At 38.3% G+C, this 25554-nt stretch overlaps 1 protein-coding gene and 1 long non-coding RNA gene across 16 annotated transcripts in view; one reads left to right on the plus strand and one right to left on the minus strand.

Moving 5' to 3' along the window:
• The window catches only part of LOC119908468 (dystrobrevin beta-like), a 37062-nt gene extending 17533 nt beyond the window's left edge, over nucleotides 1-19529 (plus strand). For 2 of the 15 annotated variants that reach the window (XR_005445281.1, XR_005445285.1), the window contains exons 10-23: nucleotides 1176-1300; nucleotides 2464-2535; nucleotides 3956-4033; nucleotides 5350-5437; nucleotides 5953-6032; nucleotides 8378-8491; nucleotides 11209-11305; nucleotides 11523-11543; nucleotides 11827-11980; nucleotides 14417-14506; nucleotides 14602-14649; nucleotides 15120-15205; nucleotides 15988-16021; nucleotides 16996-19529. Coding sequence is in view for 7 of the 15 variants with exons in the window: in XM_038726165.1 (XP_038582093.1) it covers nucleotides 1176-1300; nucleotides 2464-2535; nucleotides 3956-4033; nucleotides 5350-5437; nucleotides 5953-6032; nucleotides 8378-8491; nucleotides 11209-11305; nucleotides 11523-11543; nucleotides 11827-11980; nucleotides 14417-14506; nucleotides 14602-14649; nucleotides 15120-15175 (1023 nt within the window). In the remaining 8 variants the exon portion in view is untranslated. The other 13 variants (XR_005445286.1, XR_005445287.1, XR_005445283.1 and 10 more) reach the window with 13 other exon arrangements.
• Nucleotides 10530-11944, minus strand: LOC119908469. The gene is made up of 2 exons (XR_005445289.1): nucleotides 11805-11944; nucleotides 10530-11516 (listed from the first exon to the last, which is right to left on the minus strand). It is a non-coding gene; the product is annotated as an uncharacterized LOC119908469 (long non-coding RNA).
• Nucleotides 19530-25554: the final 6025 nt, after the last annotated feature.

Below are 25554 nucleotides of genomic sequence, written 5' to 3' on the forward strand. Positions count from 1 at the left end.
GTATATTAATAGCTGCCAAAGTAACGCAACGCTCTCTGTTTCAGAACCGTAAAATTAAGACAATCTGGTTAAAGACAGTATTTTAAAGAGATTTACTATTTTGATCAATCTGGACAGGGACTCAGGGCCAAATACAGGTGTATTTCCATCCAAATATTGTTAACTTTTTGCTAATTATGATGTATGTTCCAAAAATCCTATAAAAGGACAAGACATTCCAAAAAAGTTGCACTAGCCTGAAGGGGAAATGTTTTCAATGAAGAAATTATATATTTATAGATGGGAACATAGTTGTTGAATTATTCATCACCCAGGCTTGGCATAATTTGTCTTATTAATGTTTCAGTTTAAGGGATAAATCTCTTTGCTAGTGCAGTTCCTGCCTGTCTAATCGAATCTTCGCAGGAAACTCATCCTAATAATCCTCAGCAGGCTTTACATGTCATTTCCTACAGGATTATGTTTTGGGGTCCAGTTTATTCTTAGTTCATGGGCTTTACTTCAAAATTATATAGTACAAATTTCCTTTACACCAAGGAAACACAGTTACATCTGCCTCTCCTTTCTGTTTGATGAGGTGTATCCACCTTAAAACAGTGACCTTAAAAATCAGAAACTGAAGCCAGAACTTGACAATAATCATCTGATCTTTAAACTCCTGGCTTTAAATTGTTTTGACTTGATACAAGTGTGAAATTAATATATAATAATTTTAATATAATACATTTACTTAAATGCAAACCAGGTAATAAACACATTAAAACCAATAAAATGTGCTTCCAAGTTCAAGTATTATTTATATTATGTATTTTCATTGCAATTTATCACCCACATGTCCTCAAGGATTTCCTGGAAATACTGTACCTCAAGCAAACTTAGTCAGTAATGGTCTCAGTAAGCTAACCATACCGAAATCACCTGACTCCACCAAACTTAGATCTACAAAAAAAGAACCACACGGTTACAGATTTGTATTCAAGTATGGCTCTTGAAGGCAAGTATGGCTGTTATCCATGGAGTTCAATCCTGTCCTTAAGTGTAGTTAACATTGCTGCAGAAAATGTCTTTGTTATAAATGTCAACAAAATCCCACAGTTTATAAATGTTGACCTGACTGTTGCATGTATATATATGTGTGTGTGTGTGTGTGTGTGTGTGTGTGATTATTTGTGTAGAAGTCACCGGCGACAAAGCTTGGCCGAGCCCTGAGCAGGACTTTGGGCTGTGTGTCGTCCAGAGAGCCCCCTCATCCAATTTACCCAGAGGAACCTGAGAGGACCCTAAACCTCGCCAACATAGTGTAAGACCTCACAACACTGGCTACGTACATTTCTTTTGTACAGTCTGTGGTTGTACCTCACTGAAAAGACGCTTGTTATTTCCTCGTTTTGGTTCCCGCTCACTTTCAGTCACTCTGCCTAATGATAAAGTCAATAAAGAAGATGGCTCTAGACAATCTTAAGGGATTTTAGTAAAATTTAATCTGCCATTAGCCTGTAATGAATTACCACTCATGGCCGCAGTGGCCGCTGTTGCTTGGTCTTGCAGTCAGTGGCGTTGGAAATAGCACTGTTATCAAACAATAGATAGAAACAATGTCACATGTTACTTCTAAAGTCAAAGTTACAGAAGTAGGGCCTTTTTTAAAAAACCTTTCTAACTTGTTACTTTTCAACTACTTTTCTTCAAGCAACAACAACATTCTGTAACACAGTTTAAACATATTGACACAATACAATTCCTCTGAAAGACTATAAACCAGCCTTATATATAAGTGCATACAACAGTAATTTTCAGTCAAGCACTGGTACAATTGAAGGGCTTTGTAGAAGCTCTAACGTGAAAGTTAACATTTTTCATTTCGGAAAGTGAAACCTTTATTACCAAGAAGCAGACTCTTGGCTTAAAATAACATTTTGGTCCGTTATCACCGGTGCAGTTACATGTACACACACAGTTCAGATAACATGAGACCTCCCACCTCTATAGTCAACTGCTTAGGTTGCTCCGCCCTTTGTGGTTAGATCCACACAGTTGATTTTCCAAACATCAGCAGACTGGGTCATTACAGACCTACAAGCACTGGGCACATATTCAGGCCAGCACACAGAGACTGCACTTAGCGCTCATGTGAGTATGCTTATAATGATGCCGTGTCATTCCTCTCCCAGACTTGCATTTCTCTGAATTTCTGTCTTTTTTCAATTCCCTCTGGATCTGCATTCACTCTTTTTCTCTTTCTTTCTCTCCCTCTGGTGATCTTTGCCCTGTCTGTGTTTGCTCACACAATTCACTATTGCATGATTGCACTCAAAGGCACGTGAGAGTGTGTGAGTGTGAGTGAAGGAATGTGTGTTTTCTGACAGGCAGGACTTTGTAATTTAATGATTTCAATGTTTTTATCCTTACTCTACTGTTAATATTGGTGTGTGTGTGTGTGTGTGTGTGTGTGTGTGTGTGTAGCCCATCTCGCCCTGTTAGGAACACCAGTGAGGCCATGTTGCTGTCCTCATCAGTGCCCGAGTCCTCCAAGAGGTAAAGACTGACACGAAGAGTGGAAAATACCAGTTTAGTATTTGTCGTATTTTGTTCTGTCAGATTAGAATATTACAATTTTCCGTTTTTTTGAAGATACAAGTGTTTAAAATATGGCCAATTTGTTTAAAAGATTCTAAAAATGAGATAACAAACAGAATGTGAAGTAACAGTTATGACGTTATGTCAAAGATGTCTGTGCATTGTGTTGCTGAAATATCTACTGAAGTTAGCATGCTAACCAGTTATCCTCGGACTGTCATGGTGTCGTAATATCATTGTGCCTTGTGAGACTCTATCAGCTACTAGGACCGCTAATTTATCTGCATGTCTAACTGGGCTCCGCTACCTTTTTTCTAGTATGAGTGTCACATCTGGAGAGTAGCTTTAATTCTTACACACTGGACCTTCAAGGCCATGGGTAGTAACTTGCTTGAGTTAACATATATTAGGTTTTTAAAAGCATGTTCCTTGTAAATTACTATTTCTTTTACACAAACTTTACACACGTTGGCAATTTTATTTTGCTGATTAGATTTGACGGCAATAAAATGCGTCCCAACATGCTGCAACCAAAGAATAGATACAGTATGTCACTTTCGTCTCCCAGTCACCATTCTTTTCAATTTTATATTAATGTCTAATTGGAAAAAACTATTGGCATAATTATTGATAATGAAAATGATTATTAGTTGCAGCCTACAGGTGAACAGAGAATTAAACAGATGGCATTTGCAAGGAAAAAATACATCTTCAGCTGAAATGTATACATTAAAGATATAGAAAGATACATAATGTGGTTTCTGGATCTGATCTACAATACCTTTTACCATGTCTGCTTCATGGGGAAAATGTGACTGGGCTTGCTTAATATATTTTCCAGTTTGTTGTTCATATTTTGTAATGTTTTTTTTTTTTAAGTTAGACACTGACTGCCTGTTTCCATCTTGAGAAGCTCTGGAGGAATGAATACACCAGGGACAACAATGGAAAAAAACTGGATTTTATCATTCCATTGCTGACAAAGTGTGATATGATTAAATGCAATCTTACCAAAACCAAAAAGACATTATATTTTCACCGTATGCAGAGTGACAGCAATACAATACGGAATGGAAAAAGCATAATGAAAATATGTAAGAAATTACATGTTGTTTAAAAATAAATATGCCATCATATATGCGATATATATAGTTAATGAGAATATATTATAATCTGAATAATGTAAATTCTCAGCATAGATATGCAGAAAAAGGGCTATGTTGACAATACTGAAACAGTCTGTCACATCATACAATCGTACACATCCATCAAAAATGCATGGCTGCTAGTGTAATTCCTGCAAATTGGTGAGATGGGATCATAATCAGTGTGTGTGATGCTGATTGTTTATTTCCTGTCTATTTTTCCTCTCATCCAGTTTGGCAGCCGCTCAGCGCATGAACGAGGAACACGCTCTAATCGCTGCGTATGTGAATCGCCTCCAGAGCAGCCCATGGTGAGAGAGGTTCAGGGATACAGCAGGGGTGGTTACATAAGGCAGTCAGGGAGGGTGTAAAGAGGGGAGCAAGGTGAAGTACAGTTAGGCCTTAACTTAGTCAAATGTATCCAAATGTGATAATTTTACTGTAGTTTATCATCATTGTAGTGAAAATCAAAGTAAAAATAAAATCATTGTGTAAACTATCTCTCAAAGCTGTTTGTTTGCAAGTTGTGCTGTCTACTGTGACTCCATTAGCCAATGATTTAAACGCTGTCAGCCCCAGGGGCAACATTTACACTCAGTGGCCAGTTACAGTTAGAACATCCCAGCTCATACCTCAGCATCATAGATGTGTCCAGCATCCTTTTTAAATGAATTTAGTCTGTGAACAGAAGTTTGTCAATAGCTTAAAGCAGGGCTGAGCAGTAAAGCAATAATAATAATTACAGTGATATAATTTCTCTTAATAACAAATGTTCAATAAAACTTTACTTAAATTTATTTGCATCACAAACCAGTTATCACTTAACTTTTCTATAAAGATCTTTATTTTATAGAGGAAAAGGGTTTGAAAGATTTTACTTTATTTTTTGCATATTTGTTATTTTGAATGTTCTACCTCAGAATTGTTAAGTGATCCAAGTTTGGCATCAAGTTTTTGTCTTGTTCTGACCATAAAGAATAGCCCAATTTAAAACAACAATAAACCATCTGGTTTCTTTAACTTTTCACTCAGGAGCAAAATCAGCTTTTAAACTCGAAATAAATAATGATTTGACATTTATCGTGATAATTATCGAGATCAAATTATATGAAATGTTTTATCGTGATAACATTTTTGGCCATATTGCCCAGCCCTAGCTAAAGCCGTAGCGTAAAGCCAACATTTCCAGGGTGATTTTAGGGTAACCTTTGGTTCTCTTTGGAAGTAGTAGCAGAAAAAATAGAATCACATTGCATGTTTACAATTAAACTTTAAAAATTAAACTTTTTACTTGAAAGTTTTTCCTTGTTCCATTTATTGGTTGCTTTGCTGTTGTTACAGGGATTTATGCAGGCTTGGCCTGTTACTGTATTCCTAGTTGCATAGTAACAACATTTTCTACTCTTTTGGGCTGTGTACATACCTGTTATTAGAGAGCAGAATGCACTGTAAAGTGTTGTCAGTTATAGTATTGGCTCCCTTTATCGCACTACAGTTACTCACAGTGGACATTTGACAGATTATACTGTATGTGAATATTTCACAACAGTTTTGGGCCATATAAATGCTGTTTAGTGTATGTTGCAGTCATTGAGTTTCTGTGTTCTCTGCTCTCTTTGTGTGTTAGTAGTGTGGACAGTCCCAGCAGACAAGATGAGGAGCACAAACTGATCGCCCGCTACACCTCCCGACTGGCAGAGACTGACGGTGCAGGAGTGAGTCAATAACAACTTGTTTTCTCACACATAGTAAACTGTAAATGCATAAACACACAATCAGTTACTTCTATGTTATGAGGGCTGCAACTAACAATTATCATTCTCAATTAGTCGATTAGTTGTTTGGTCTATAAAATGTCAGAAAATGTTGATCAGTGTGTGTGTGTTCCAAAGCCTAAGATGACGTCCTCAAATGTCTTGTTCTGTCTCCAACCCAAAGATATACAGTTTACAGTTTCATAAAGGAGGAAAGAAACCAGAAACTATTCACAATTAAGAAGCTGCAATCAGATCAGAAAAAATCTTAACAAATTACTCAAACCGATTAATCGCATGTCAGAATAGTTGGCGATTAGTTTAAAAGTTGACAGCTAATTGATTAATCGTCTCTAATCTTAAAACTATAGTTCTAGACAAAAAAATGTATTGATTTCTTAATAATAAATGACCAACCCACAGTCCATGCAAAACCAAACAAGATCCAGTAACTTATTTTTTTGTGTTTCTTTCAGATGATACCTAACCGAAGCATCAACTTTGATGTGAACAAACAGAAGAGGGAGCTCATTGCTCAGCTGGAGTGCAAAAACAGGTGTGGCAATAGTGGATGGGTTATTAATTTGAATTCATTAACTTTTAGTTTGACTCATGCTCTTGTAAGACTTTCACTTTTTAGTTTTAGTTGTGACTCATATGTACAGTGGGTACGGAAAGTATTCAGACCCCTTTCAATTTTTCACTCTTTGTTTCATTGCAGCCATTTTCCAAAAATCAAAAAAGTTCATTTTATTTCTCAGTAATGTACACTCAGCACCCCATCTTGACAGAAAAAAACAGAAATGTAGAAATTTTTGCAAATTTATTAAAAAAGAAAAACTGAAATATCACATGGTCATAAGTATTCAGACCCTTTGCCGTGACACTCATATTTAACTCAGGTGCTGTCTATTTCTTCTGATCATCCTTGAGATGGTTCTACACCTTCATTTGAGTCCAGCTGTGTTTGATTATACTGATTGGACTTGATTAGGAAAGCCACACACCTGTCTATATAAGACCTTACAGCTCACAGTGCATGTCAGAGCAAATGAGAATCATGAGGTCAAAGGAACTGCCTGAAGAGCTCAGAGACAGAATTGTGGCAAGGCACAGATCTGGCCAAGGTTACAAAAAAATTCTGCTGCACTTAAGGTTCCTAAGAGCACAGTGGCCTCCATAATCCTCAAATGGAAGACGTTTGGGACGACCAGAACCCTTCCTAGAGCTGGCCGTCCGGCCAAACTGAGCTATCGGGGGAGAAAAGCCTTGGTGAGAGAGGTAGAGAAGAACCCAAAGGTCACTGTGGCTGAGCTCCAGAGATGCAGTCGGGAGATGGGAGAAAGTTGTAGTAAGTCAACCATCACTGCAGCAATCCACCAGTCGGGGCTTTATGGCAGAGTGGCCCGACGGAAGCCTCTCCTCAGTGCAAGACACATGAAAGCCCGCATGGAGTTTGCTAAAAAACACCTGAAGGACTCCAAGATGGTGATAAATAAGATCCTCTGGTCTGATGAGACCAAGATAGAACTTTTTGGCCTTAATTCTAAGCGATATGTGTGGAGAAAACCAGGCACTGCTCATCACCTGTCCAATACAGTCTCAACAGTGAAGCATGGTGGTGGCAGCATCATGCTGTGGGGGTGTTTTTCAGCTGCAGGGACAGGACGACTGGTTGCAATCGAGGGAAAGATGAATGCGGCCAAGTACAGGGATATCCTGGACGAAAACCTTTTCCAGAGTGCTCTGGACCTCAGACTGGGCCGAAGGTTTACCTTCCAACAAGACAATGACCCTAAGCACACCGCTAAAATAACGAAGGAGTGGCTTCACAACAACTCCGTGGCTGTTCTTGAATGGCCCAGCCAGAGCCCTGACTTAAACCCAATTGAGCATCTCTGGAGAGACCTGAAAATGGCTGTCCACCAACGTTTACCATCCAACCTGACAGAACTGGAGAGGATCTGCAAGGAGGAATGGCAGAGGATACCCAAATCCAGATGTGAAAAACTTGTTGCATCTTTCCCAAAACGACTCATGGCTGTATTGGATCAAAAGGGTGCTCTACTAAATACTGAGCAAAGGGTCTGAATACTTATGACCATGTGATATTTCAGTTTTTCTTTTTTAATAAATTTGCTAAAATTTCTACATTTCTGTTTTTTTCTGTCAAGATGGGGTGCTGAGTGTACATTACTGAGAAATAAAATGAACTTTTTTGATTTTTGGAAAATGGCTGCAATGAAACAAAGAGTGAAAAATTTAAAGGGGTCTGAATACTTTCCGTACCCACTGTGTGTGTGTGTATGTATGTGTGTGTGTGTGTGTGTGTGTGTATATATATATATATATATATATATATATATATATATATATATATATATATATATATATATATATATATATATATATATATGCAGTAGGATTTCAGGTGTCCCCATCTGGCTGTTATACTGATGTTCCAGCCCACTTTTACCCCATGTTTAGAGAATACTGGTCTTATTTTGAAACATGTCATTGTTTACAAAATTATAGAGTAATTATAATAATATACAGACAAAATTATACACACAATAATTAAAGCAAAACTTTTGAGTGTGCTCTAAAGATGAATGTTTATCAGGTGCAAAACGTCAACTGTTGCCCTTATTTAGTACTATTCATGCACAGTTGACATGTTTTCTTTCTTTTGGTATTTCCCTTCACAATGTTTGAGTTTATGTTTCTCAAATGCTGATGCTTGTCCGATTTAAAGTATATTCCCAGAATCCAACATGCATTTCTCCAGAAAATCTGCAAACGCCTGCAGAAGTGTATGTGTGTGTTCTTGCCCTGTCATTTCACCGTCTGTTCAGTCATGTAACTCTCCCTCAGCTGACCGGTATGTTTTTCATTTCCCAGAGAGATCTTGGCAGAGATCAGACGTCTCCGTGTAGAGCATGACGCAGCGTGCCAGGCCAGCCCGGAGAAAGGCAGCACCAACCCAACTCTTTTGGCTGAGCTTCGTCTGCTCAGGTAAACAAAGCCTCCACCATAGACCAATAGACCGGACAGACCAGGGGCTGGGTAGTCTGCTCTCCTGTTGCACATACACATGCTGTAACGAGTATTTGCTTTTTTGTTTAAACTGCGGCCTTTATGAGTCACACCCACAGAAACGAGTCCCTAAAGTAATTTTCCAAAAACAATTCAAAGTTTGTAATCCCCCTACCCGGCATTTTCTACATTATAACAGTCAGATTTGGCGGGAAATCTGCTGTGTTGTTTTGCAGCACAGAGGGAGAGTGCTTTATGGCAGATGGCGGTAACAGATGGTGTATTTTGTGAAAAGCCAACGTAAAAATCACTTTCAAGATGTTTATGCTTTTTGGTAAAAACAAGAACCCCAAGGAAGAGGAGGGAGACGTGATGATGAAGCAGTAACGATCCTGCCAGTGAGAGAGTTGCAGTGTGACGATGAGGTTTAAAGTTTACTAACCACTGTTTATAGATTTTTTAGATAATAGCTTCTTTCAACTTACTCTGATGCCGTAAGTTTTTGTTTGCAAAAAAATGAGACAATCTCAGCGAAATGTTTTACAGCTTTATGCATTGCGGTCAGTGTCTTTTTGGATGGAGCCACTCGGTGGCGCCAAATTCAAAGGTTTTCAAATTCTACACATAGTGGCTTTAAGTTGTTCAAATCACAATACATACTGTTAAGTTCTTTTGACTAGAATATTCAGAATATACTGTTATGAAATTAGCATTTTTTTTTTGAAAGCTCTTAAATTATCTGAGTTGGGGCTAAATTATATGCATATGTAACTTTAATGATACACATTAGCTAATAGACTAGATTACATTTTATATTACATTAATTAATTTATCAAAAGCGACTAACAGTTGCTATTTATGTCAAAGGTTGCACGCCTCTAGAGCAACTGTGACTTAAGGGGGGTAAGTGTCTTGCTCAGGGACATTGGAGGACGTGTGTAAATTATTACACATGGGATTATTGTCATTATCAGTAATATTGATATCTGAAATTGTCCGATGGTGTGACCTATTGCAACTCGCAGTCATTGGAATCTTTCCCATCACTACCCTCCATATCATGCATGATGTTAATATGGTGTTCTCACCCTTTACAGTATCTATGTATGTGAGGGACAGGTAACTAGTCCTACAGGTAACTAGTGGTTTCTCATATATATCTACGAGTTTTGTTTTAGCACAGCCAATCTTAAATATTGCAGATAAAATGATTACTTTCTGTCACTCCTATTGTTGAAGCTTTACTTTGGGATCATACTGACTCAAATCTGGAGTTACTGTATGACTCAGACTCTTGTTTTACTTGTTTTATTTACTCATTTATCTTACCATGTGAAGAGAAGCCAAGCGGGAAACAGAGAGGCTGTGATCCTGCTTTAATGTCCCATCCAGACCACATGCTGTTTAGGGGAAAAAAGATTGTAAACACCTCTGAATGCGTGTTACTCTGTTATGTTGTTATGTACGGTGACTCCTATATCTTGGCCTCTTTTTGCTACCAACTCACTGTAAATATTAAGAATTTATCATTTGAAGGCAGTTTGGATCCAATTTTTACTTCTCAAATACTTGGTCTCCACTGTAGCATTAAGTGCATGATGAACATCCGTGCTGCTTCTGTCATCTGAGAACCAGTATACATCTGTCTTAATTGTGTTCCAAGATTTCAGAGTTTGGTTTCAGGGTTTTGTGGTCTGTTCATGATGCTTTTTCACGTTTCATCTCCACTGAGTCTCTTTCTTTCAACCCTAAAACAAACGATCACCCAGGAAAATGTCAAGGATCTCTGATCTTGTGTTCTCCTCGCCTTCGATCTCCAACCATCCATGTTTCCATCTTATTGCTCAACGATTTGTATTTTCTCTGGAAATGCTCTCACCTGACTTCTGCCGTTTGGTAACAGTGATGTCCTGGGAATCTTTGAGTCTTAGACTAATGAATTGACCATGGTATCTATTTGTTAAAATCCATATGTGCAAGTCACTCTTGGGCCGACTGAAATTAATAGACGCTTGTGTCCAGATGAATATTTGTTTATTCACTTCTTGCTTTTACAATGATTGAATAATGGAAATCAAAATATAAACTAAATACAAAAGATGCAAAATAAGCAAGCAAGATTTAGACATGTCCTGCAACCTGCGCAAGGTTAAAGACTGTGCTTTTCCAGTCAGCCACACCCCTAGCCTGCAGCACCCTTCCTCTAAGGACAGTGTACATATACTCACGCCATTAATAAATACACACAATACAAAAATATCTAATATATACATTAAGGAATAGGAATACATTGCTCCTACGTCTACATCCTTAGTCTCTTGTTTTGCTAACAAGGCGACTTGACAACTGTCTGCACAAGTGTAAGAGAGGGAGGAGTTTTGGGATTTTCCACAGCTATATTTTATCCACTCATAAACCTCATCAGACACGGTACCAAACCAAATAGCCTTGGCTGGAGTGTGTTAGGGCCTACCTACATTTACGCCAGATTTTTGATCTGGCTAACTGAGATCAATACTGTTTATGTGGCTTACTGCAAATGAATGTAACCAAAGAGTTTTCAGCTTTCTGTGCTGTTGCCTTCCTGTGTTCCTGTGCCTTTGCAACCTCACATTATTTCACTGCGTCTTCTGTGAGTCATTGCACTTTGGTTCTTGTATTGCTTGACAGTAATGGAGGGCTGGTGTGTGTTGCAGACAAAGGAAAGATGAGCTGGAGCAGAGGATGTCGTCTCTGCAAGAGAGCAGGAGGGAACTGATGGTACAGCTGGAGGGACTGATGAAGCTGCTGAAGGTGACACACTATTGTTTTCAGCATGGTGTGTTATTGCCACACACTAGAGGGCAAAGTTTCCCTTTTTCTTCACACCTCCTGTGTTTGTCCTCGCAGTAACAAGCATCACCTTTCCCCCTGCTATTTCCTACTTTATAATTTCCCTGTTTCTAGCTCTGACTGTATCTGACCTCTTCTTTTCAATCCTTTTCCGACTGCCCATGTTGTGGCCCTGTAGGATGAGGAACAACGACAGGCAGTAAGTTTATCCCCCATATGTCTGGAGTGGAGAGTGGTGTAAATGTGGGATTTACCCCTAAATGTCATGCAGAAACTTTCATTGTCAGTATAAGTCAACTTTACAAGCAATGAAGACTTCTTAATTTTTCCAGAGTGGCTTGTCCTCTTTTCAGCGGCAACTAAAACTTTTACTACATTGTGGAGATGATGTCAACTGCAACAAAAATGACAAGTTAGATGTTTCTCAAAGCCATAAATTATGACAATGATGTGTAATAACCTTTTATAAATCCATCTCTTAGGCGCAGGCGGCTGGCTCTTCTCAAGCCTCTCCTTCTCGACCGAGTCCATCAACCGTCCGCGGTGTGGGTGCTGCATCTCCCCAGGGTCACATGTACCCTCATCAAGATTCACTCGCTGGGGTGGGTGGTGACGTACAAGAAGCATTCGCCCAAGGTAAATCTGGAAATTATAGTTGTTATTACAGAAGAAAAACATCTCTAAAATAACTGCTGTTTGTTTTTGTTTTTTTACTTTGCACAAAATCCTTTTCACGTCTTTGAGACACACAGGAGAGATGTTTCTTGTAGGATTTAATCCTTAACTTAGAATGTTTACATATTGTTCCACCATTTTTCTGAGCAGCTCCACAATTTCTCTGTTAAGACTTTTAGCTTTCACATACACTCACTTTATAAGGTACACCTGTTAATTTGCTTGCTAACACAATTAGCCAATCAGCTAATCACATGGCAGCAACTCAACGCATTTAGGCATGTAGACGTGGTCATGACAACCTGCTAAAGTTCAAACTGACCATCAGAATGGGGAAGAAATGAGATTTGGGTGACTTTGAACGTGGCATGGTAGACGGGGTGGTCTGAGTATTTCAGAAACTGCTAATCTCCTGGGATTTACACGCGTAACCATCTCTAGGGTTTACAGAGAATCGTCCGAAAAAGAGAAAATATCCAGTGAGCGGCAGTTGTGTGGACAAAAATGCCTTGTTCATATCAGAGGTCAGAGTAGAATGAGCAGACTGGTTCAAGATGGCAGAAAGGCAACAGTAACTCAAATAACCACTCGTTACAACCAAGGTATGCTGAGTACCATCTCTGAATGCACAACACGTCGAACCTTGACGCAGATGGGCTACAGCGGCAGAAGACCACACCGGGTGCCACTCCTGTCCACTAAGAACAGGAAACTTACAGTTAGCACAGGCTCACCAAAACTGGATAATAGAAGATTGGAAAAACGCTGCCTGGTCTGACATGAGCAGCAAGATACAACGCAAGACATCCTGCCGTGTATCAACGGTTCAGGCTGGCGGCGGTGGTGTAATGGTGTGGGGGATATTTTCTTGGCACAATTTGGGCCCCTTAGTACCAACTGAGCATAATTTGAATGCGACATCCTACCTGAGTATTGTTGCAGACCATGTCCATCCCTTTATGACCACAATGTACCCATCTTCTTATACTACTCCAGCAGGATATTGCACCATGTCACAAATCTTAAATCATCTCAGACTGGTTTCTTAAACATGATAATGAGTTCACTGTACTCCAGTCACCAGATCTCAATCCAATAGAGCACCTATGGGATGTGGTGGAACGGGAGATTTGCATCATGGATGTTCAGCAGTAACTGCGTGATGCTATCATGTCAATATGGACCAATGTCTCTGAGGAATGTTTCCAACACCTTGTTGAAAGTATGCCACAAAGAATTAAGGCAGTTCTGAAGGCAAAAGGGGGTCCAACTCGGGACTACCAAGATGTACCTAATAATGTGTATATGAATTAGTATGTGATATCATGAGTTGAAAAATTGTTCCATATAACTGCTTTTTTAAAAGTATTAGTTGTGTAAGTGATGAATTTAAATCAAATTATACATTTCAGATACAGATAAAATGTCTCTATAACTCTAACCCTGACAAAATTGGTATTTTAACGGTTATCTGTAAAACGATTGTTTTTTTGTAATTACAGCCTTGTTTACCACATGTATTTATCAAATCTCTGCTCAGCTACAAACACAAATGTAAAGTAGTTTCCAGCCAGTGTTTCAGATTAGTTTAACTTTATTAACAGTTCATGGTGCCCTGTAAAATCTTCAGCCAAAAATATAAACCAGTTGACAGGAACAAATAGTACATGATGTAGCCCATTTGTCAAGGAAATGCTGTGTCACAATAAAATATTATGTTTAACAAGAACGTATTCTCCACATCATCAGAAAATTGAAATCAAATTAAGTTTTTATTTATACAGCCCAAAAGCATTAATCACAAATTTGCATCAGAGAGCTTAAAAGATGGTAAAAAAAAAGCTTTGCCCCAGGCAGCTGCTCTAAGCTGCACAGTGTGTTTAATAAATTCTGCTCTGTTCTAGATGTACTCAGGAGAAAATGTCATGTGTAAGAAAGGGGAAAGGAAGCAAGTTAATTTAAAGAAGTAATTAGTTATAATACAGGCAGCATAAAACTTTCATTCATATCTCATAAGATCTCTTTTGTGCAATAATGTTTAAAAACCTAATATGCAATATTCTCTGTTGCAATTCTGCTATTTATTCAGTATTACTGTTCACCATAACAGTTCTTTTAATTATGTAAATATTGTACAGATCCAAACTCATTTATATTTTCTTTGTATTTATATTTTTACTCTGATATTTAGATACTTCTTTATATACCAACTTTCTATTATTATTTCTATTACTTATGCAACTGTGACACAGTATTTCCACTTTGGGATCAATAAAGTCTTTCTGATTCTGATAAAGTGAGAAAGAGTTCAAAACATTTCAAGTCATTAGTTACCACAAACTGTCTAATTAGTGTGAATCTAATCTTTGTACTGAGTATTGTTTTCTTTTTCTCCAGGCCCGAGAAGGAACCTGAGGAACGACCTTCTGGTAGCAGCTGACTCCATCACCAACACTGTGTCCTCACTGGTCAAAGAGCTACACTCTGGTAAAAATGCACACAAATACACCCAATAATATGTCTTTAGAAAGTACTGAACTTTTGGTCTGACACGTTAAACTTTTTACTCTTTTTTGGAGCAGATGATGCTCGGGAGGAAGAGGAGAGATTGCTCAACGGGAAGGACAGAGGTGAGTTAATCTTATCAGGATCTTAAGTAATCTTTTCCACTAAATTATTATCACCTCTGTGCTCTCTATACTTGCTAACAAAACTTCACACCAACATGATAATTTCATCACCACTGACGAAGGTTGCACTGCAACACATTTAAAGCTACTTGCTATTAATATTCTTTAAATGATACCTTTTATAATGTAAAACCAACAGCAAACAATAACATGAATCTCTGTCTCTGTGATGATGAATTTTGTTTTTATCATAAAGCCAGCACCCAGACAGGGGTGAACCTTTTTTAAAAGACAGAGGTGGGCAAAGTTTTTAGATCCTTTAACAGTACCACAATGTAAAATTACTCTTTTGTGAGTAAAAGTCCTGCATTCAAAATTATGCTTGAGAGTACTCATTTAAAATGAGTTCAAAAGTACTCATTTTGCAGATTGGCAATTAGTTTTACTTGCAACTTTATCATTTTTATTAGCGACGTCATGTAAATCCCAGCAGAGCTTTACACAACTCCAACCTGAGTCGGACTGATCAGCGACGTAACTGAAAACACCTGTGTGGGTATGCAGCACCTTTATTCTATATTAGGCATCATATTTTACAAGATGATCAAAGTAGCTACAGTTTTCATTTAAATGTAGTAGAGTAAAAAGTGTTTACCTCTGAAATGTAGTGTAGCAGTGCAAAGTACCATTACTGGAAATGTTCAAGTAAAGTACCTAAAAATTGTACTTAAGTTCAGTATTTTTCTTTTGCACACATAAAAGTGGCTCTGGATAACATCATGAGCTCTTTGCTAAAATTTAAATGCACTCTGCGGCTTTTTCTGCATGTCTTTCTGTGTCTGTGTGACCACATGCACAGTCTGTATACGACTCCACTAATTCTCCAGGTGCTCTCGTCTGTACTGCAGCAAGCTTCATTGCCGTACCATCTCATTAGAAATGCTTTATGGAGCCTCTCTTTACAAGAGGACCGCCTGCAGAGACAAAGTGGTGAAACTACTTCCTGGTCTGCTCCGCTGGCTCAGACTAAAAAGTTTTTAGAAAACTAACCTGCAGTACTAACCCACCGACCCTGAACACCCAGACAGACAGGAGGCCAGGGTTCAGCCCCATATTCAACAGAGTTAAGTTTAAAGATAAAATACTGCGTTTAATTGTCCACAATAGAGTTTGTTCTCTGGAGTTAGTCAATTTGTGTAACACCTGCAAAGTACAGTCATGTTTTATGTTTCTATACTAACAACTTGTCTGGTTCTTATTACAGTTTCTGGCAGAAACCTGCAGCACTTGTTTTAGCTTCAGATTGCACTGCTGACAAAACTTTCTTTCTCTCACTAGCAGGTTAAAAATGGTCGCAGGACAAACAAAAACAGTAAGTGATTCAATTATCTCCGCCCTTTTTTAATACATGATAATGAAAAGTCAGTTTCTTGTAAAGTACAGCAGTTAGGTAAGACTAGTCCGAAGTGCATTAGATTCCAACCATTCAGAGGTCATTCATTCAAGTCAGCAAATGTTTGTTAGAAAGGCTATTAGAAATGTTTCTGACTTAGAACAAAAAGGCTGCTGCATTCATGTTTTATGGTAAAAGTAACAACTTGTTGATGAGGGTTGAACTTTTTTTCACAGGCTTCCCAGCAGCCTGTCTTTGTTTTCTTCTGATCAGCTTTTGAAGCAATTTGTGATATAATTTGTTTTATATATATATATTTTTCATTCTAGTGGTGTTTACCTTTTGAAAACGAAAGCAGATTTTCAGAAATATGCTCCAGGATTTAGATGCGAAGATTGATGCCACTTTCATGTCTGTACGGTAAACACAAAGCCGCAGCCGGTTATCTTATCCAAGCTTAAAGTCTGGAAACAGATAGTCTGGCTCTGCCTACCAGCACATCTAAAGCTCAATGATTAACATGTTGTAACTCATTTGTTTAATTTCTACAAAAAACAAAGCATAAACTTGACATGTTGTGGTTTTGTGGAAGGTTATTATGAAGACTGTTTCTTGTTAACTTCATGTAGTCTTTTTGTCATTAGGATTAGGATTAAACAAAAAAGATATTAGGTGTTAATTTTAGAGCTTTAGACGTGCTGGTAGAGCCAGGCTAGCACTTACCCTGTGTTTCCTGTCTTTATGCTAAAATAAGCTAACAGCCTGCTGGCTTCAGCTTCATATTACCGCACAGACACGAAAGTATCGTCAATCTTTTCATCTAACTCTCGACAAGAAAAAAAATAAGTGTAATCCCCAAAATGTCAAACTATTCCTTTAATCCCATATGACAGAATATAAAAGAAAATTAACTTTTGATTAGTTGCCTGACTGTTCTGTCCCTCTCTCCTCAGGCAGAGTGGTGTTTCATCACGGCCAAAGATGACTGACCCGTCTTCGATATTCACCAATAGCCAATGGGGATTAGAACTCCACTGCTAATCAACCAATCACAATGCTGGACACCAAATGGCCGCTGGGTTCCTACTGATGTATAGCTGTGATTCTGTGTGTGTCTTGTCACTGTGGTTTTACTTAAGTTCTGATCGTGCATAGCTAAACGAGGAATCTGAAACCTACTGATTTGTACTGTAGCGCTGGCGTGTGTGTGTGTGTGTGTGTGTGTGTGCGCTCTGCATTGTCAAGGTGCGAGAGGGTCGAGTAAGTGAGAGGGACACGAAAGATAGAAAAGAGACGAAAAAAGATGGGTTTTAGCAAATTTGTATAGGATTAAAGTTTAAGGATGGAGATACAGGTTGTATGGAGGAGAAAAGTGGATGAAAAACGAAATGAAAAGAAAGTTAAACAGATGAGAAGTGAGATGTAACGTTATAAGTTTCGGCACTGTGTGCTTCGTATTTATTGCTTTTGATTTTTGCCATTTATTCATTCAGTTTGAGTGTTTCTGTGTATGTGCATGAGGGTGGTCAGGCCCTGCTGAGATGCTGAGCTTTAATGGATGTTTCCTTCTGTATCAAGCCCTGCCTGCCCCCTGTTGTAGTGATGCAGGGTGGAAAGTTAAAGCCTCGTCCTGCTCCAGGTGTCTGAAACCTGGATGAGATTAGTGTGATGGGTGCTGGTGTGATAGCAGCTCAGGTTGTCCAGGAATATATGTGTATATCTGTACTGCAGTGAGACTCCAGTCAAAGAGGGAGATACCTGATTAATGTTGTGAATATGTGTTCGTGTTTGTGTGACAGAGAGGGAGAATATAAAGTGTCAGTGTAGGAACAGAGCAGCAAAGTGGGCTCTAAAAGTATTTATCCCCAACAATGTTCTTTTAAAGAGTCAGTTTACCCAAAATACAATTTTTTTTTTTTATAGCTTAGTATCCCATGATAAAGCTGAGGGTTCACAAGTTTATTGAAGTAATAACGAAGGAAAATCATTCTTTTATAGTGAATTTATTTTCTTACTTTCACCTCTTCAGGACTCAAAAAATCCTGAAGAGGTGTCCACATAAATTTTTTGTGTAGCAAATAATTTATTGCATTTCGATAGAAGAACACACTTTTAGTTCCAGTAAACATATTTGAAGTGCTTCATTTTTAAATGTCACATCTCAGAAAGCTGTGGTGGTGTCAAGTAGGGCTAAAAGATTTAGAAAAAATATCTAATTGCCATTATTTTTGACTGATTGATCATTGTAAGATCATTGTTCTCATTTTCATTGAAAAACATAATAAAATTAATTATAAAGATGTTTTCTTAAGTTAGTAGAAAGCCAGGACTTCTCTGCAGCATGATGATATTTAATTTGAAAAAAATGGTATTGTGACACACATTTACCCTTTAACAAATACTGCCTCCTGCGATTTGAAAATTGCAGTAGGCCATATTGTGATTTTGATAAAATTTTAATTAACTGTTCAGCCCTAGTATCAAGCCATGCAGATAGTTTAGGCTTGATTTTTCCATGTTTGGAGATATTTTCCTCCACCCTTGTACAATATAGCAATAAATCATAACAGAAACATGAAATTTATAATCAACGCATAAATAAATAAAACACAGTGAACACTTCTAGCTGGAACTTCTTTTTTGAAGACGTACCGTAGTGTTTAAGAAATCTGTTCCTTTTTTGATAACCTCGGTGTTCTTCAACGGTAATTTAACAACATAAATTATGGTAGGCTGTTAAAGAGTAAGTTATCGATCTTGCAAGCGGAATGTCTCTTATTACTACATTACCCATGAGCCTCTGCATCTAGTGCTATGGAGGGGATTCAACCAGTTTAATGTTCCAACTGCCAAAAATTAATGGGCTTTTACTTTCTAAACACTGCCTGCCTAAAATAACCCCTCTCACTTTGCTACTCTTTGGTGTCTTCCAAGCTTCCTGTAAAATACAGGGGATTATGGGAGTTTGAGTTCTCTGTGTCACACCCAGCACCCAAAAATGTATCAGACTGATAATATCTGTATGCAAATCACACATCAGTGACTAACTGTATCAGGTCAGGTTGATTTATTTTTACAGATGTAAGATAATTTTATTAAAAACATGTTTTTCAACAGCATTTCAGGGTTTTGGTTTGTGTTCACAGGAATCTGTACTTAACTGTATTGTACATTTTTGGATCAGTTTTCAGTTGAACAGTTTGTCTTTTCTTTCAGACTTTGCCAGCCCTCCACATTGTTTGACTGACAGCTTGCGACTGGTATTCTCAGTCCGCTGAATGATTGGACTGACTGTATGACTGATTTAATAAATGAATGAGCGCATGTTTCAGTGTGTGTGTGGAAGAGAGAGTGAAAAGACTGACAGGACAAACGTGTCCTGACATGAAACTGTAAACACCATCAGCTCTAAAACTGCTGGAGCTGACAGTGTGCGTGAAAACTATTGATCTGTGTTTCATCTGCAATAAATAATATTTAACGTCAATCTGAGTTTTGTCTAACTCTGTGACTGTTGGTCTTAATCTCTAGTACACAAAAGTTTGGGCAGCAACATAAAACCAACAGTTTGTGATGTATAATTCAATAACTTTTAAATGATTTTCCACTACTATATGAAAGCTCCTCCATGACCTCAACATTTTGCTCCCTCCTGGCTTGTTTATTTTCCTGAAAAGTCTGCTTTGCACTAGTTTGGCAAAACAGTATGTGATGTAATAAATCTGTGAAACAAGTTGGAAAGTACTGCTTTATTCATGGAAAGTGACCCATTAGTATAATTCTTTGTCTTCTCACGTCTAGAATACAGTTTTTCCAAATCCCATGGTATTGCCGCAACTCCAAAACTATTGTAAACTGAAAGATAAACGTGGGGCAAGAGTAAACTACAAAATAAGAGCATGATTTAACAGAGGATGTTTGATTGAAATGATCTACATGATAAATGCTAAATTATTGTGTTAATAAATATAAATAATTTTATTGATGTTGAGGTGGAGCTAAATTTAACATGAAACTAGAAACTATAGCTGTTAAATACTTTTAATTTGGAGTAAAAAGTTGTCTACAATATTTTTCTCTGAAATGTAGTGGAGTAAAAGTATAAAACTGAGTACAGCACTTTAGTTAAAGTACGTAGTTACATTTCACCACAGCAAAAATCACAGTTGGGGAATATTACTGATGTATTAACATGTAAACAGCATTTTATTGTTAAGTTGGAGCTACTTTTAACAACTTAATATACTTTTCGGTATTTTTATCTGTAACGCATTATATTTTAACAACTGATTGTTGTGTGTTTTATATGTATGTAGTAACTAGTAACATTAGCTGTGAAATCAATGCAGTGGAGTGAAACGTACAATATTTCCCCCTGAGATGTAGTGGTGTAGAAGTATAAAACAGCATAAAATGGAAATACCTAAGTAAAGTACCTGAAAGTTGAACTTAAGTCACTGTAGCCTACAAAATTCAACCATTTTCGGAATGATAGGACTGATCTGGGGAGAGACGCTTGTTTTTTTAAAAATATATCTTAATGTGAGCCAGTGTTTTAACCCAATTTCTATAAATAAACACCCCAGCATAGACTTTATAAATACACTCAATCTTTTCTCCTGATTGTAAGACTTTTTTTTACTTTCTCCCAGATTTAGTGTCCTCATTAGTATGGATGAGCAGTTCTCACTTTTCCCATGAGCTTCTCTTCAGAGGTCACGACTGTGTGTGTGTGTGTTGTATTTGTGTGTTTGTGAGAGTGTGTATGCAAGGTGGGGGTGTAAACTATAGACTGAATACAGCTCATTGAGGTCTGCCTGTTGTTGGTGACCTCACTGACTGCTATAAATAACCCACCCACCTATACTAACTCACACAGACACACAACACCCAGTGCAGTTATGACCCTGTTTAGTAGAGGCGTAAACACTTTCCCTTTGTCAGAGGTCAAACCGAGTTTAACCTTCACTTCAGGAGCACCAACTGGGAAAAAAAATCAACCAATCATAATGCAATAAAATACAATTTGATCAGATGAAGTAACATTAGTCGGCAATGATTTCAGTAATAAACCGTGGAAAAATTCTAAATATCTGCTAGTTCAAGCTTATTAAATGTGAGAATGTGTAGCATTTCTTTCTTTTATATAATTGTCAGTGGGATATTTTTGTATTCTTATAGTTACACTTGAAGTGCTTGGTCAACTAGTTATTATATTTCCTTTTAATGTAATACCCTCTTATTTTATTTGCTTTTATTGAGTTTTATGTTCATCCTTTTTATTCTGTTGCTTATCTATTTTTATATTCATGCTTTTATTTTTTACTCATCTGTTTTTATATTCAGACCTTTATTTTTACATTTATGCTTTTGTTTCTTTTATTGTTGTACATGTTATACTCTCCTGGCTCAAATTTCAATTTAGGATTAGTCTTGTCATGCAACTATATCCTTTTGTTTTTTTATTTAAAAGCACATTGAATCTACACTTGTTGTACGACATGTGCTATATCAATAAACTTGACTTGATTATTTTTTGGTTTTGGCCAACAAAACAAGCAATTTGAAGACATCAAGTTGGGCGTTTTTCACTATTTAATGACATTTTATGGACTAAACGTTGATTGAAAGAGAGAAACTGACAGCACTGTGTCATCCATCTTTCTATCTCTAGATGTTGGTGAGAAAGAAGTTATACATTTCCACATGTTTTACACTGAATCCACATTTTAGTACTAGGTAAAGGAAAATACTGCTCATGAATCCTCATACTGTTGTGAATACTGTAATGTACAGTGCAAAGTAGTGCAGGAGTTACTTTGTCAATTAGTCTTTAAGATTGTCCCACTCAGTCCACATTTGCTGCTTTTCCTATCTTTCCTAGAATACCGTGCATACACAAAGTTAGAGAGCAGGTTTCAACTTGTTGCAGCAGGCTTCAACTTCACCTGCTGAGGAACCTGAGGAGAAATGAGTTGGATTAGAAGAAAGGAACCCGCCAGACAAGACAACGGGTAACTGTGTTGCATTCACTTGTGGGTTGTAGGTGGAGGCAGGTAGCCAAGAGAAAACATGATAAAAAGATAAACCTGAGATGGTTACAAAGATAGGAAATAAGAAAAACAGTATATTTGCTACACCAATGATGTTACTTTTATCTGACTTTTATCAAATCCTATCTGTCATTGTTAAATTTTAAACATTTCTAGGCCTCTAAAAACTACTCCATTAAGAAAAATCTAAGAAGGGAACATCGGTCAGATTGAAAAGTTGTACCTATTGCTGCTTTTGTGATCTGATGTTGTACTTGTAAAAGAGGTTTTAGTCTCTTCCTAGTTAAATAAAGATATGCAAAAGTTTTAGGTGTGGAAAAAATGCAATGTAAAGGAAGAATGCTTTCAAAAAATAGACATGTTAATAGATTGTATTTATCAATTAACAAAATGCAAAGTAAGTGAACAGAACAAAAATCTAAATCAAATCACTATTTGGCGTGACCACCCTTTGCCTTCAAAACAGCATCAATTCCTCTAGGTACCCGTGCACAACGTTTTTGAAGGAACTCGGCAGGTGGGTTGGCTCAAACATCTTGGAGAACTACCCACAGTTCTTCTGTGGATTTATGCAGCCTCAGTTGCTTCTCTCTCTTCATGTAATGTCATGTTGAGATCGGGGGTCTGTGGGGGCCATACCATCACTTCCAGGACTCTTTGTTCTTCTTTAAGCTAATCAGATGCCTCCCTGATGGTTCTGTGTGATTAATAAGTATCTGCCTGTACTTCTCAGCATTGATAAGACCATTAATTCTGACCAAATCCCCAACTCCGTTTGCAGAAATGCAGCCCCAAATTTGCAAGTGGCCTCCGTGCTTCACTGTTGCCTACAGACACTCGGTCTTGTATCGCTCTCCAGCCCTTTGGGGAACAAACTGCCTTCTGCTACCACCAAATGTTTAAAGTTTTGACTCATAAGTCCAAAGTTTGGTACTTTTCATGTTGGAGGTTTGGCTTGTCGGTCGCAAGTCTTCCATGACGGCCACTTCTGACCAGACGTCTCCGGACAGTAGATAGGATCCCACTGTTTTCTGCCAGTTCTGAGCTGATAGCACTGCTGGACATCTGATTGCGAAGGGACATAAGCATGATGTGTCTTTCATCTGCTGCAGTAAGCTTCCTTGGTCCTCAATGTTGCCTCTCTGGAGATTTCAGAGCGAGAATTGTCCTTGAGCGAGACTTCTGTTTCTTGTTAAAAACAAACCACCGGCTGTGACTCGTAGGGATCCTTTCCATGATGTTGTCAGACACTTTGTATAATAGTCTGAGCCTGTCGGTGGCAAAAAGAGGAACTTTTTGTGGACGTAATGTTGACGTAGGATGCATTTCCCACAAAGGAACACGTTACAGTCGATGCAGGTGGTTCACAGCTGCCGGCTGAAGTCATCCACTGCACTGTTTCTAAAACCTTTTGTACCTACTGGTCAATATGTGAAAATAGGGCCCAGGTTTAAAAATACCGACAATGATCCTTTAAATCCCACATTTGTGTAGCTTGTCATTCACTCTCCGGTCAGGCTCTTGAAAGCTGGTTGAAATAATTTTCTCCGGCAGTTATCATTTTCCAGACTGTCCTCGTCATCTGTGACAACAGCAGTTCTTGTCTGCTTGACAGATGGTTCAGTCTCAGGTTTGTTTTCTGCAGTAAAGACTCATTGGATTTATTCCCTCTGTGGCATTGTGACATAAACCAGGATTCCATAGCACTTTTTTAGGGCTAAAAGACACACTTTAAAATTCTAGTGTTTAATATTTAGGAGGATATATTGCCAGAAATGCAATATAATGTACATCCCTATGTTTTCAGTGGTGTATAAAGACCTTACATACATTTTATTACTGTAGAATGAGCCATTTCTATCTACATACACCGCGGTTCGTCACTAAGACGTACAAAGAAGAAGTATTAGTAGTAGTTGTCGTCTGGTTTGTTAGAAGTAAGACAAATGGAGGACCACACGTATTATTTAGCGCAAAAGCGGCCACCGTAGCTTCTCCTGCGCACTTGAAAAGGGAGGGGTGAGCCGTGACTGAGCCTCACCACTGGACTGTCAAAAAGAAGTGGATGTAGTCATCGTGATATCCCCGGTTGGTTTGTGGAGTGCCATTTTGAAGCCTTGAGTTTGACATTTTGCCTGTCGACACTGATTTTTTGCAACCAGCAGCACCGGACGTCTCCACAAGAGAGTGGAGCTAGCTAGCTTGGTTTGCAAGGTGCATTTGTAGGGATGCTATCTTTTGGCTAGCTAAAAACAGGCTTAAAAGAAAACATACTTACCAGTGAAAATGAAGACGACTCCTAATAAGCTCTTTCAACGCTGCTGGTTAAATGTTCACACAGCACTGGATCCGCCACTTTAAGAATCCTCAATACAACTCTACGCACATAACGTCAAAGATTCTATACATGTCGTTTTTATATCCCAGTGACCAGGTAAAGTTATGGCTCTCTACCCATTCATTCAGATAGGGGCCTGGTCTTGTTAGTCCGAAATAACTGCGTTACCAAGATGGCTGCCGAGTGGCAAGACTTGATACGAGTCACTATAAATAGCATATGCTGCTTTATCGTCTATTTTACTCTAACTTTAATTAACTATATGAACATCATGCTGTGTTGAAGAAGACTTGAAAGTAACGATTGAGATTATTTCTAATGGAACCGAACTTCTTTTTGCAACCAAATGAGTCGCCCCCTGCTGGCCGAGATAATGCAGCTTAAGAAACTTCCGCATTGGCTTCACGTTTCAGACCCGGAGGTTCCTGCTTCCCCTCACCACTAGAGGCCACTAAAACTTACACACTGAGCCTTTAAACAGACTTGAAGGACCTGCGATGTGGCAGATCAGTGGGCATGCTGCAGTTGAATGTCTAAGTAAGAGATGTCCTCTGTGTACACACATCCTGTATAAGTACAATTGCAGCTGTATTATTGGGTTCCCCTTCAAAAATTGCTCATGTGAAATTTTTGGTTTATTATCCCCCCCAACTGTTCGATGAAATTTACACCCATGGTCAAGAATCAAGAGAGAAAGAGATTTATATTTATATTACACTAAACAAGGGTTCTGCTTTCTCTGTGTAAATGCAGCGTCACCCTTCATGGAGCAAATTCAACAACATATGTAAATTAATATTTTCAACATTTACTGACTCAGCAATTTCTCACAGTCACTAAACATGCTCTGATAAATCTGTCTTAGTTTGGAAATCCTACTCTTTCTAGATTTAACTGGGGTTTTAAATTTAAAACAAATGTCCCTGTTAGTTTGTTCAGTATGCGCACTTCTACACCTGTCCTCGTGCGCTGTGGTGTACGTGCGCGCGCGCGTGTGTTTGTGTAGCAGTAGACGTTAGGACCCCGCGGAAACTTTCTCTCCGGTGCGGCAGCCTCTGCGGCTCGTGAGAGAGCGAGCAGGCCGGCTGAGAGAGAGAGAGAGAGAGAGAGAGAGAGAGAAG

Source organism: Micropterus salmoides, unplaced genomic scaffold (genome assembly GCF_014851395.1).
Source record: "Micropterus salmoides isolate LMB-PRFRI ecotype aquatic unplaced genomic scaffold, ASM1485139v1 Ms_hic_scaffold_18, whole genome shotgun sequence".
Classification (NCBI taxonomy): domain Eukaryota; kingdom Metazoa; phylum Chordata; class Actinopteri; order Centrarchiformes; family Centrarchidae; genus Micropterus; species Micropterus salmoides.